Genomic DNA, 13182 nt, shown 5'->3' on the forward strand with positions numbered 1-13182 from the left:
CAAAAACGGCAAAATAAATAACTATAAATTATATACTGTATATATATATATATATATATATATATATATATATATATATATGTGTATGTATATATATATATATATATGTATATATATATATATATATGTATGTATATATATATATATGTATGTATATATATATATATATATATATATATATATATATATATATATGTATGTATGTATGTATATATGTGTATGTATATATGAGGTAGATTACCTCGACCTGGTCATTTATTAAGTAATTGATTAACGTTGAAAAACTTATTGGGGTGTTACCATTTAGTGGTCAATTGTAGGGAATATGTACTGTACTGTGCAATCTACTAATACAAGTTTCAATCAATAAATCAATGCCTACTGAGTCTATGGTGCTGTTAAGTTATTGTGGCTCAATTTGCCTTAATTTTTTTTATTTTAATATATTATTATTTAATATATATTATTGTTTTAGTTGCTTAAGAGATATTCCTTGCTATAAATTTGCTCATTGCTATTTTTATGTTTTTGTGCATTACTTGTTGCCGTAATCATTAAACAAACAGGTTACTCATCAGTTACTCAGTACTTGAGTAGTTTTTTCACAACATACTTTTTACTTTTACTCAAGTAAATATTTGGATGACTACTCCTTACTTTTACTTGAGTAATAAATCTCTAAAGTAACTGTACTCTTACTTGATTACAATTTCTGGCTATTTTTGCTAAATTATGAGTTCAAATATTTGATTTAAATTTTTCATGTTTAACATGTTTTTTGCTATTTAAATTTTGACTATACCACATGACACATAACCTATACCTCAAACCCAAAAGGGAATAAGCGGTAGGAAATGGATGGATGGATGGGTTAATAGATTTTTAAATTCGCCATAAAATAACCTGTTTTGTACACTGTTGATGTGTTTCAATGCACAGTAGGGCGTAAATGTGTTCCTGTATCTCCAGAAATAGTCATGTGGTGACATCAAAAATGGTATTTTGAGAGGTAATCATTGAAGTCGGACATCACTGCAAGCCTAGGTGGGAAACGCACGGCCCGCCACTGTCCTAACGATACATGGACACGGAGACTTCGGTTTAGTGATGTGCGATACAACGGACTTTCTTTCCGATACCAAGTAAAATTCAGGCTTGTTATTGGTGCCAATCCAATACTGATACTTTATTCAAATGTAAAAAAGTTAGCTCGGTTGGTAGAGTGGCCGTGCCAGCAACTTGAGGGTTGCAGGTTCGATTCCCGCTTCCGCCATCCTAGTCACTGCCGTTGTGTCCTTGGGCAAGACACTTTACCCACCTGCTCCCAGTGCCACCCACACTGGTTTAAATGTAACTTAGATATTGGGTTTCACTATGTAAAGCGCTTTGAGTCACTAGAGAAAAAGCGCTATATAAATATAATTCACTTCACTTCACTTACTTAGCATTTCATGGAAGCTGCTTTTATAGCCAATCATGGCACCCACCTGTTCCCAATTAGCCTGCACACCTGTGGGATGATTCAAATAAGTGTTTGATGAACATTCCTCAACTTTATCAGTATTTATTGCCACCTGTTCCAACTTCTTTGTCACGTGTTGCTGGCATCAAGTTCTAAAGTTAATGATTATTTGCAAAAAAGAAAAAATGTTTATGAGTTTGAACATCAAATATGTTGTTTTTGTAGCATATTCAACTGAATATGGGTTGAAAAGGATTTGCAAATCATTGTATTCTGTTTATATTTACATCTAACACAATTTCCCAACTCATATGGAAAGGGGGTTTATTAGTTTTCCCAAAAATAGATATCCTGGCCCCCCAGACATTTTTTGTCTCTAAATTTGGTCCTTAAGTCAAAATAATTGCCCAGGCCTGTGCTAGTGTAATCTTTTATTCCATGTTCACACACCATCCTAACAATCCACGTGTTACAACAGCGTTGTTGATTGGCATTGTTTTGCTGAAATAAGCAGGGGCGTCCATGATAACCTTGCTTGGGTGACAACATATTTTGCTCCAAAACCTGTATGGACCTTTCAGCATTAATGGTGCCTTCACAGATGTGTAAGTTACCCATGCCTTGGACACTAATGCACCCCCATACCATCACACATGCTGGCTTTTCAACTTTGCGCCTATAACAATCCGGATGGTTATTTTCCTCTTTGTTCTGGAGGACCCCACGTCTTCAGTTTCCAAATATGATTGGAAATGTGGACTCGTCAGACCACAGAACACCTTTCCACTTTGCTTCAGTCCATCTTAGGTGAGCTCGGGCCCAGCTAAGCCGGCGGCGTTTCAGGATATTGTTGATAAATGGGTTTGGCTTTTCATAGTAGTTTTAACGTACAGATGTAGCGACCAACTGTAGTTACTGAGAGTGGTTTTATGAAGTGTTCCTGATCCCATGTAGTGATATCCTTTACACACTGATGTCGGTTTGTGATGCAGTACCGCCTGAGGGATCAAAAGTCCGTAATAAAAAAAAAAAGTCCGCAGTGATTTCTCCAGATTCTCTGAACTTTTTGGTGATTTTACGGACCGTAGATGGTAAAATCCCTAAATTCCTTGCAATAGCTCGTTGAGAAATGTTCTAAAACTGTTCGACAATTTGCTTACAAAGTGGTGACCCTCGCCCCATCCTTGTTTGTGAATGACTTAGCATTTCATCGAAGCTGTTTTTTATACCCAATCATGGCACCCACCTGTTCCCAATTAGCCTGCACACCTGTGGGATTATTCAAATAAGTCAGGAGTCGGGAACCTTTTTGGCTGAGAGAGCCATGAAAGCCAAATATTTCAAAATGTATTTCAGTGAGAGCCATATCATATTTTTTAACACTGAATACAACTAAATGCGTGCATTTTTAAGTAAGGCCAACATTTTTAGAGTATGATAAGTCTCTTATTCTTTTTAATAACATTGTTATTCTGAAGCTAACCAATAATAAATCAAATGTCATGTCTGTTGATCATGTTTTTGTTTGGCCACGTGCTGTTTGTCCTTTGGACTCTTTAAGTTCCTGTTTTTTTTCCACTCCCTTGTCTGGTTTCCTTGGTTACTCACTTTGTCCTCCTGTCTCTGGTGGACAAAATGCCTGCTCACCTGCTTCCCGAGCACTAATCAGAGGCAGTATTTAAGCTCGTCTTTGCCAGTCAGTCGCCCTGTGCTGACTTGTTTCATGCCTTGCCATAATTTCGTGCTTCATGCCATGCCAAGTAAGTTTTGTTTGATTTATGTTCTTAGTCTGTTTATGCGTTAGCTTTGTTTTTTAGCCCAAGTTGTGCCTCCGCTGTGAGCGATTTTTGTTTGTATATTATTTTAGTTAAAATTAAATCATGTTTTTACCTAAATGCCATGTCCCGAGTAGTCCGTCTGCCTTCCTGGGAGAACAACCTCGCAGCAAGCCGCAACCCCCACACCCCGCCATTGTGACATAAAATACTTCTTACCATTAATGCGACTTCTTGAACAGGTGCGATAGAAAACAGATGGATGGATTTAAATGCATGAGAATTTTTTGTATTTTGCATGTTATTTCAACCGGTTGGGAAGACTATGTCTCCCGGCTGGCCTGGGAACGCCTCGGGATCCCCGGGAAGAGCTAGACGAAGTGGCCGGGGAAAGGGAAGTCTGGGTTTCCTTGCATAGGCTGTTGCCCCCGCGACCCGACCTCGGATAAGCGGAAGAAGATGGATGGATGGATGGATGTTATTTTTAGCACTGTGATTACCAGCGAAATGATTCATAATTATCGCGTTAAGCAATGTCAGCTAAGATTTATCTGAGAGCCAGATGCAGTCATCAAAAGAGCCACATCTGGCTCTGGAGCCATAGGTTCCCTACCCCTGATATAAGTGTTTGATGAGTATTCCCCAACTTTATCAGTATTTATTGCCACCTTTCCCAACTTCTTTGTCACGTGTTGCTGGCATCACATTCTAAAGTTAATGATTATTTGCAAAAAAAAAATGTTTATGAGTTTGAACATCAAATATGTTGTCTTTGTAGCATATTCAACTGAATATGGCTTGAAAAGGATTTGCAAATCATTGTATTCTGTTTATATTTACATCTAACACAATTTCCCAACTCATATGGAAAGGGGGTTTCTTAGTTTTCCCAAAAATAGATATACTGGCCTCCCAGACATTTTTTTTTCCTCTAAATTCGGTCCTCGAGTCAAAATAATTGCCCAGGCCTGTGCTAGTGTAATCTTTTATTCCATGTTCACACACCATCCTAACAATCATCACACACACACACACACACACACACAAAGTGCAGACATTAGACCATGATATTGCGTCTATGAATGATAGGCAACATGAAGGTGCTGAGTATTGCACATAATAAGTCAGCTTGAGGTTTCCTGTTTGTATTTTTAACATGAAAAAAAAAGCATTGCGATGCAAGTGCTTGCGACTCAAAATGTTGTTCGTGCTATGTGGGGACTCTGCAAAAGGAGCTTATGCCAATTCCTGAGATCATTTGAAAAGGTTGCCCACTTTCTTTGTTCCTGGAGTACAAACTCCATACAAGTGATAAATTAGCATTCAGTTTTCAAAAGCATCGTCTCTGTCGTGGGGGAGCGCTTTATTTCCTCCTCAGGAGCAGTCGGTGAAGGTGGTCACCATGTTGCCCTTGCGCTGCGTCACCGTTCTGCAGTGCTGCCTGGCCGAGCCCTGGAACCTGCTCTCAGTCCTGTGCGCCTTGAAGGAGAACATTTTCTCCAAGTCCTCGAACATGTCGTCGAACAGTCCGCCTCCGAAGGGCCTCTTCTGCTGCGCCGGCTTGTGGTGTCCGGGAGTCTCGCGGAAGAACCTCTTCTGGTGGGCTTGATGATGGGGGTGGGAGTGAAAGTGCTGCTGTTGCTGACCGAAGAGGTCGGAGTCTTTGAAGATGTCGTCGAAGTTGAACGACTGGTAGTGTCGTCGGAAGTTGTAGTTGCTGCCGCCGCCGCCATTTCCTGTTCCTGGTGGCGGGCCGTGGCCGAACTGATCGTACTCTCGCCGCCTCTTGTCGTCTGATAACGTCTCGTACGCTGTCAAGGAAAAGACCAAAATTAGGGACTTTCCGTGTTAACCTTTGAATTTATGCTGATACCATCATCCATGAGTGAAATCGGCAGATATTAATACATGTACAAATTTCATTTCAATATGAGTTGGGAAATAATCCATCCATCTTCTTCTGCTTATCCAAGGTCGGGTCGCGGGGGCAACAGCCTAAGCAGGGAAACCCAGACTTCCCTCTCCCCAGCCACTTCGTCTAGCTCTTCCCGGGGGATCCCAAGGCGTTCCCAGGCCAGCCGGGAGACATAGTCTTCCCAACGTGTCCTGGGTCTTCCCCGTGGCCTCCTACCGGTTGGACGTGCCCTAAACACCTCCCTAGGGAGGCGTTCGGGTGGCATCCTGACCAGATGCCCAAACCACCTCATCTGGCTCCTCTCGATGTGAAGGAGCAGCGGCTTTACTTTGAGTTCCTCCCGGATGGCAGAGCTTCTCACCCTATCTCTAAGGGAGAGCCCCAAACTCATTTCGGCCGCTTGTACCCGTGATCTTATCCTTTCGGTCATGACCCAAAGCTCATGACCATAGGTGAGGATGGGAACGTAGATCGACCGGTAAATTGAGAGCTTTGCCTTCCGGCTCAGCTCCTTCTTCACCACAACGGATCGGTACAACGTCCGCATTACTGAAGACGCCGCACCGATCCGCCTGTCGATCTCACGATCAACTCTTCCCTCACTCGTGAACAAGACTCCTAGGTACTTGAACTCCTCCACTTGGGGCAGGGTCTCCTCCCCAACCCGGAGACGGCATTCCACCCTTTTCCGGGCGAGAACCATGGACTCGGACTTGGAGGTGCTGATTCTCATTCCGGTCGCTTCACACTCTGCTGCGAACCGATCCAGTGAGAGCTGAAGATCCCGGCCAGATGAAGCCATCAGGACCACATCATCTGCAAAAAGCAGAGACCTAATCCTGCGGTCACCAAACCGGAACCCCTCAACGCCTTGACTGCGCCTAGAAATTCTGTCCATAAAAGTTATGAACAGAATCGGTGACAAAGGACAGCCTTGGCGGAGTCCAACCCTCACTGGAAACGTGTTCGACTTACTGCCAGCAATGCGGACCAAGCTCTGGCACTGATCATACAGGGAGCGGACCGCCACAATAAGACAGTCCGATACCCCATACTCTCTGAGCACTCCCCACAGGACTTCCCGAGGGACAAGGTCCAATGCCTTCTCCAAGTCCACAAAGCACATGTAGACTGGTTGGGCAAACTCCCATGCACCCTCAAGAACCCTGCCGAGAGTATAGAGCTGGTCCACAGTTCCACGACCAGGACGAAAACCACACTGTTCCTCCTGAATCCGAGGTTCGACTATCCGGCGTAGTCTCCTCTCCAGTACACCTGAATAAACCTTACCGGGAAGGCTGAGGAGTGTGATCCCACGATAGTTGGAACACACCCTCCGGTCCCCCTTCTTAAAGAGAGGAACCACCACCCCGGTCTGCCAATCCAGAGGTACCGCCCCCGATGTTGGGAAATAATGTTAGATGTAAATATAAACAGAATACAATGATTTGCAAATCATTTTCAAGCCATATTCAGTTGAATATGCTACAAAGTCAACATATTTGATGTTCAAACTCATAAACATTTTTGTTTTGTTGCAAATAATCATTAACTTTAGAATTTGATGCCAGCAACATGTGACAAAGAAGTCGGGAAAGGCGGCAATAAATACTGATAAAGTTGAGGAATGTTCATCAAACACTTATTTGGAACATCCCACAGGTGTGCAGGCTAATTGGGAACAGGTGGGTGCCATGATTGGCTATAAAAACAGCTTCCCAAAAAATGCTCAGTCTTTCACAAGAAAGGATGGGGCGATGTACACCCCTTTGTCCACAACTGCGTGAGCAAATAGTCAAACAGTTTAAGAACAACCTTTCTCAAAGTGCAATTGCAAGAAATTTAGGGATTTCAACATCTACGCTCCATAATATCATCAAAAGGTTCAGAGAATCTGGAGAAATCACTCCACGTAAGCGGCATGGCCGGAAACCAACATTGAATGACCGTGACCTTCCATCCCTCAGACGGCACTGTATCAAAAACCGACATCAATCTCTAAAGGATATCACCACATGGGCTCAGGAACCCTTCAGAAAAACACTGTCACTAAATAGAGTTTGTCGCTACATCTGTAACTGCAAGTTAAAGCTCTACTATGCAAAGCGAAAGCCATTTGTCAACAACATCCAGAAACGCCGCCGGCTTCTCTGGGCCCGAAATCATCTATCTCACTATTATGTTAGATCCACTATGGACTGGACTCTCACTATTATCTTAGATCAATCAATCAATGTTTATTTATATAGCCCCAAATCACAAATGTCTCAAAGGACTGTACAAACCATTACGACTACGACATCCTCGGAAGAACCCACAAAAGGGCAAGGAAAACTCACACCCAGTGGGCAGGGAGAATTCACATCCAGTGGGACGCCAGTGACAATGCTGACTATGAGAAACCTTGGAGAGGACCTCAGATGTGGGCAACCCCCCCCCCCCCTCAAGCGGGTCTAACATGATACTGCGGAAGTTCCACAATGGACTGGACTCTCACTATTATGTCAGATCCACTATGGACTGGTCTCTCACTATTATGTTATATCCACTATGGACTGGACTCTCACTATTATGTTAGATCCACTATGGACTGGACTCTCACTATTATGTTAGATCCACTATGGACTGGACTCTCACTCTTATGTTAGATCCACTATGGACTGGACTCTCACTATTATGTTAGATCCACTATGGACTGGACTCTCACTATTATGTTAGATCCACTACGGACTGGACTCTCACTATTATCTTAGATCCACTATGGACTGGACTCTCACTATTATGTTAGATCCAGTATGGACTGGACTCTCACTATTATGTTAGATCTACTATAGACTGGACTCTCTCACTATTATGTTAGATCCACTATAGACTGGACTCTCTCACTATTATGTTAGATCCACTATGGACTGGGCTCTCACACTATTATGTTAGTCCCACTCGACGTCCATTGCACCGGTCTCCTCTAGGACGGGAGTAAGTACATCATATCAAAAAGATAATTCTTAGTTTTTATTATAATTAGGGTCCAATAAGCCCAAATAGTAAAGAGAAATAAAATAAAAAGAATGTAAACAAACAGCTTGGGCCTTAAAAGGTTTTCAAAATTAAATGTTTATCCTCATCCTCCAGTGATAATAATACTTGATAATGATACTTAAGACACTAAAAAAATGGAGTCAATTTAGGCGTGACAGCTGGGAATGTCCACACACTCACCCTCCGCTACTTCTCTGAACCTGGCCTCGGCGTCCGGGCCCTTGTTTCGGTCGGGGTGGAACTTTAAGGCCAGCTTATGGAAGGCCTTCTTGATCTGGCGCTCCGAGGCGTCCTTCGGCACCCCCAGGATGTCATAGTAGTCCTTTTTGGCCAGGATGAACTCGGAGATGAGCAGAACGTGGAGAGCAAGGAGCAGCACACACTGGACCGTGGCCATGGCGCCTTTTATTGTTGGGAGATCTGTTAGGAACAATTCATTAAATCATTTTACAAAAAAAAAAGAAAAAAATCACCAAAAATGATTCTCGGGCGTGGCTGCAGCTGCTGCCCACTGCTCCCCTCACCTCCCAGGGGGTGTTCAAGGGTGATGGGTCAAATGCAGAGAATAATTCCACCACACTACTTTAACTTTAAAGGCCAGCCCAAAAAGAGTTGACACATCCCAAGTTAAAGGCCTACTGAAAGCCACTACTAGCGACCACGCAGTCTGATAGTTTATATATCAATGATGAAATATTAACATTGCAACACATGCCAATACGGCCGCTTTAGTTTACTAAATTGCAATTTTTTAAAATTTCGCACGAAGAATCTTGTTGAAAACGTTGCGGTATGATGAGGCGTGCTTGTGATGTCACCGGTTGTAGCGGACACTTTTTTCCAGCCCAAGGCAGGCTATAAGTAGTCTACTTTAATCGCATAATTCCACAGTATTCTGGACATCTGTGTTGCTGAATCTTTTGCAATTTGTTCAATTAATAATGGAGACGTCAAAGAAGAATGCTGTTGGTGGAAAGGGGTGGATTGCAGCTGCCTTTAGCAACCAAAACACAGCCGGTGTTTCTTCGTTTTGTTGTGAAGCTTTAATATGGAACAGAGCAGTCAAGCGAACATGTTTCTCTACCACATGTCAACCGGCGGGCTTCACGGTGGCAGAGGGGTTAGTGCGTCTGCCTCACAATATGAAGTTCCTGCAGTCCTGGGTTCAAATCCAGGCTCGGGATCTTTCTGTGTGGAGTTTGCATGTTCTCCCCGTGAATGCGTGGGTTCCCTCCGGGTACACCGGCTTCCTCCCACTTCCAAAGACATGCACCTGGGGATAGGCCCCTCCCACCTCCAAAGACATGCACCTGGGGATAGGTTGATTGGCAACACTAAATGGTCCCTAGTGTGTGAATGTGAGTGTGAATGTTGTCTGTCTATCTGTGTTGGCCCTGCGATGAGGTGGCGACTTGTCCAGGGTGTACCCCGCCTTACGCCCGACTGTAGCTGAGATAGGCGCCAGCACCCCCCGCGACCCCAAAAGGGAATAGGCGGTAGAAAATGGATGGATGGATGGATGTCAACCGGCAGGTTTTTGGATGAGAAAATTGTGGTAATAAGTCGGCTCTTGAGCTGAGTTTGCGTCTTCCTGCAGCTGTCAAAAAGGCAGCTGTGACTTTCTTGGCTCCTCCATATGTGAAGTGAATTATATTTATATAGCGCTTTTCTTTGGTGACTCAAAGCGCTTTACATAGTGAAACCCAATATCTAAGTTACATTTTAAACCAGTGTGGGTGGCACTGGGAGCAGGTGGGTAAAGTGTCTTGCCCAAGGATATCTTATATCCACTATGGACTGGACTCTCACTATTATGTTAGATCCACTATGGACTGGACTCTCACTATTATGTTAGATCCACTATGGACTGGACTTCCACTATTATGTTAGATCCACTATGGACTGGACTCACACTATTATGTTAGATCCACTATGGACTGGACATATTATGTTAGATCCACTATGGACTGGACTCTCACAAAATTATGTTAGATCCACTATGGACTGAAGTGAAGTGAATTATATTTATATAACGCTTTTTCTCAAGTGACTCAAAGCGCTTTACATAGTGAAACCCAATATCTAAGTTTGATTTTTAAACCAGTGTGGGTGTCACTGGGAGCAGGTGGGTAAAGTGTCTTGCCCAAGGACACAACGGCAGTGACTAGGATGGCAGAAGCGGGGATTGAACCTGTAATCTTCAAGTTGCTGGCACGGTAGCTCTACCAACCGAGCTGTACCACCCATATGGCTTCCCTCAGAGACACTGGCGGTCACCGCAGCCCTCCGACTTTCAGGTATGACTTTATAATCTCACTAAAACACTAGTAGCACAATAAGCAGATAAGGGATTTTCCAGAATTATCCTGGTTAATGTGTCTAATAACATCTGAATCGCTCCCACTGTCGTCCTTTTTTTTTTTTTTTTTTTTCCAGTGCTTCACTCTAACTTTTCTCATCCACGAATCTTTCATCCTCGCTCAAATCAATGTAGGAAATCGTCGTTTTCTCGGTCCGAATCACCATACTTGCCAACCCTTACGGATTTTCCGGGAGACTCCCGATATTCAGCGCCCCTCCTTAAAACCTCCCGGAATAAATATTTTCCCGAAAATCTCCTGAAATTCAGCGGAACTGGAGGCCCCGCCCCCTCCAGCTCCATGCGGACCTGAGTGGGGACAGCCTGTTTCACGTCCGCTTTCGAACTATATAAAAAGCTTGCTTGCCCAATCACGTTACAACATCTACGGATTTTAATATAAAACTGCACACACAAGGAGACAAAGCAGAAGAACGAGAACGTCACAGCCATGGCGACGCCGTCTCTAATAGAATGATTCTATGTTGTCTGTTGCCATCTCCTGGTGAATGTTGGCTATAGCGTTATGGGGTTGCTTTTTTATTGGCCAACGATTTATGTGGTGTTGCGCACCTGATGGCAAGTGACTCTCGCCAGTACGCAGATGGCAGAACAAAGGTTACTCAAATAGTGAAAGGTAAGTGTTGTTGTTTGTTTTTCTAGTAACCAGCAAGCACAGTACAGTTAGTAGAACTGTGGTTTTATTACTGTGTATTAGATAGGTGCCGTATGAAATTCAACTATTTTATTTATATGTATAATAAAATAAGTATATATAGCTAGAATTCACTGGAAGTCAAGTATTTTACACACATATATATATATATATATATATATATATATATATATATATATATGAAAGTGAGGGAAGAGTGGATCGTGAGATCGACAGGCGGATCGGTGCGGCATCTTCAGTAATGCGGACGTTATACCAATCCGTTGTGGTGAAGAAGGAGCTGAGCCGGAAGGCAAAGCTCTCAATTTACCGGTCGATCTACGTTCCCATCCTCACCTATGGTCATGAGCTTTGGGTCATGACCGAAAGGATAAGATCACGGGTACAAGCGGCCCAAATGAGTTTCCTGTCCCTTAGAGATAGGGTGAGAAGCTCTGCCATCCGGGAGGAACTCAAAGTAAAGCCGCTGCTCCTCCACATGGAGAGGAGCCAGATGAGGTGGTTCGGGCATCTGGTCAGGATGCCACCCGAACGCCTCCCTAGGGAGGTGTTTAGGGCACGTCCAACCGGTAGGAGGCCACGGGGAAGACCCAGGACACGTTGGGAAGACTATGTCTCCCGGCTGGCCTGGGAACGCCTCGGGATCCTCCGGGAAGAGCTGGACGAAGTGGCTGGGGAGAGGGAAGTCTGGGTTTCCCTGCTTAGGTTGTTGCCCCCGCGACCCGACCTCGGATAAGCGGAAGATGATGGATGGATATGAAATATATATGAAATACTCGGCCTCCGCCACTCCCCACCTCCCGAAATCGGAGGTCTCAAGGTTGGCAAGTATGCGAATCGCTCTCGCTGCTGGTGGCCATGATTGTAAACAATTTTCAGATGTGAGGAGCTCTACAACCCGTGACGTTACACGCACATCGTCTGCTACTTCCGGTACAGGCAAGGCTTTTTTATTAGCGACCAAAAGTTGCGAACTTTATCATCGATGTTCTCTACTAAATCCTTTCAGCAAAAATATGGCGAAATGATGAAGTATGACACATAAAATGGACCTGCTATCCCCGTTTAAATAAGAAAATCTCATTTCAGTAGGCCTTTAACATGATGTAAACAGATTACACTGTTGGAATCAATTACGTGTACATGCTGAAAAGAACTCTAGCCGAAATGTGAGCCCGATCACCCGCCACGGAGTCTCCATAAAGCCTCCGAAGAGTATTAGTGTGCACTAACCTGCGGTAAAGGTGACACAAAGTTGGCATTACCTGGCTGAAAGCGCCGACCGACGGTGACACAGCTGACAGCTCCAGCTGATGCGAAACCCGCCAGCTAACGTGTGGTGACGTCATGCATTCCTGAGCCCAGCACCACGACTCGCAACGCCATTGGTTGAATCCTCTCAGGCTGTGACGAGGGGCAATGTGATTGGTCGAATCCCATCACGTGGGAGGCAACGTAACAGACTAAACAAGATAAGTCTCCCCGCTTTCTTTACTTGTATTATTTAGCATTTCATTTTATTTATTGTTGAATTATATTTTGTCCGATGTTTCACCTAATGCATGTTTGATTACCGCTAACGTTTTGTGTGTCATTGCGTAAACAATGACGTCGGATCCGCCGAAACCCCGGAAGTTGGGTTGATAGCGTTTGTTATGTTTCCATAACTCCCGAACCTGTAAGCCTTTCATCACCTGTAAGATTAATTGGATAAGACACTATTTTATAGACCCTACCTCAATTTGGAGCTTAATTTCTCATCGTGTATTTTCTAACTTTGGAGGACTAAAATCTTTGCTATTGTGTAACTTTTTCATTTTTTTCGTTTTTTTTCCCATTTATTAATTTTTTTCAGGCAGTGACATAAAAACATCCATCCATCCATCCATTTTCTACCGCTTATTCCCTTTCGGGGGCGCTGGCGCCTATCTCAGCTACAATCGGGCGGAAGGCAGG

The 13182-nt window shown here is 43.7% G+C and overlaps 1 protein-coding gene across 2 annotated transcripts; it reads right to left on the reverse strand.

Annotated features, from left to right (window-relative positions):
* Positions 1 to 4208: 4208 nt before the first annotated feature.
* Positions 4209 to 12582, reverse strand: LOC133561073 (dnaJ homolog subfamily B member 9-like). Of its 2 annotated transcripts, none has more exons than XM_061914256.1 (3): positions 12492 to 12582; positions 8372 to 8611; positions 4209 to 5048 (listed from the first exon to the last, which is right to left on the reverse strand). In XM_061914256.1, exons 2-3 carry the CDS (start codon positions 8586 to 8588, stop codon positions 4612 to 4614), a joined length of 654 nt encoding a protein of 217 aa, XP_061770240.1. In that variant the 5' UTR covers positions 8589 to 8611; positions 12492 to 12582; the 3' UTR covers positions 4209 to 4611. The 2 variants fall into 2 exon arrangements, with proteins under 2 accessions (XP_061770240.1, XP_061770239.1); XM_061914255.1 differs by having other exon boundaries at positions 12460 to 12554.
* Between the last annotated feature and the right edge of the window lie 600 nt (positions 12583 to 13182).

Source organism: Nerophis ophidion, linkage group LG10, assembly GCF_033978795.1.
Source record: "Nerophis ophidion isolate RoL-2023_Sa linkage group LG10, RoL_Noph_v1.0, whole genome shotgun sequence".
NCBI lineage: Eukaryota > Metazoa > Chordata > Actinopteri > Syngnathiformes > Syngnathidae > Nerophis > Nerophis ophidion.

Bases quoted from the DNA above. Each gene is read 5' to 3' on its own strand.
- LOC133561073 (XM_061914256.1), bottom strand. From the start codon at position 8,588: ATGGCCACGGTCCAGTGTGTGCTGCTCCTTGCTCTCCACGTTCTGCTC. The intron at 5,049-8,371 runs GTGAGTGTGTGG...TTTCCTTGACAG, and splicing joins GTTCAGAGAAGTAGCGGAGG to CGTACGAGACGTTATCAGAC.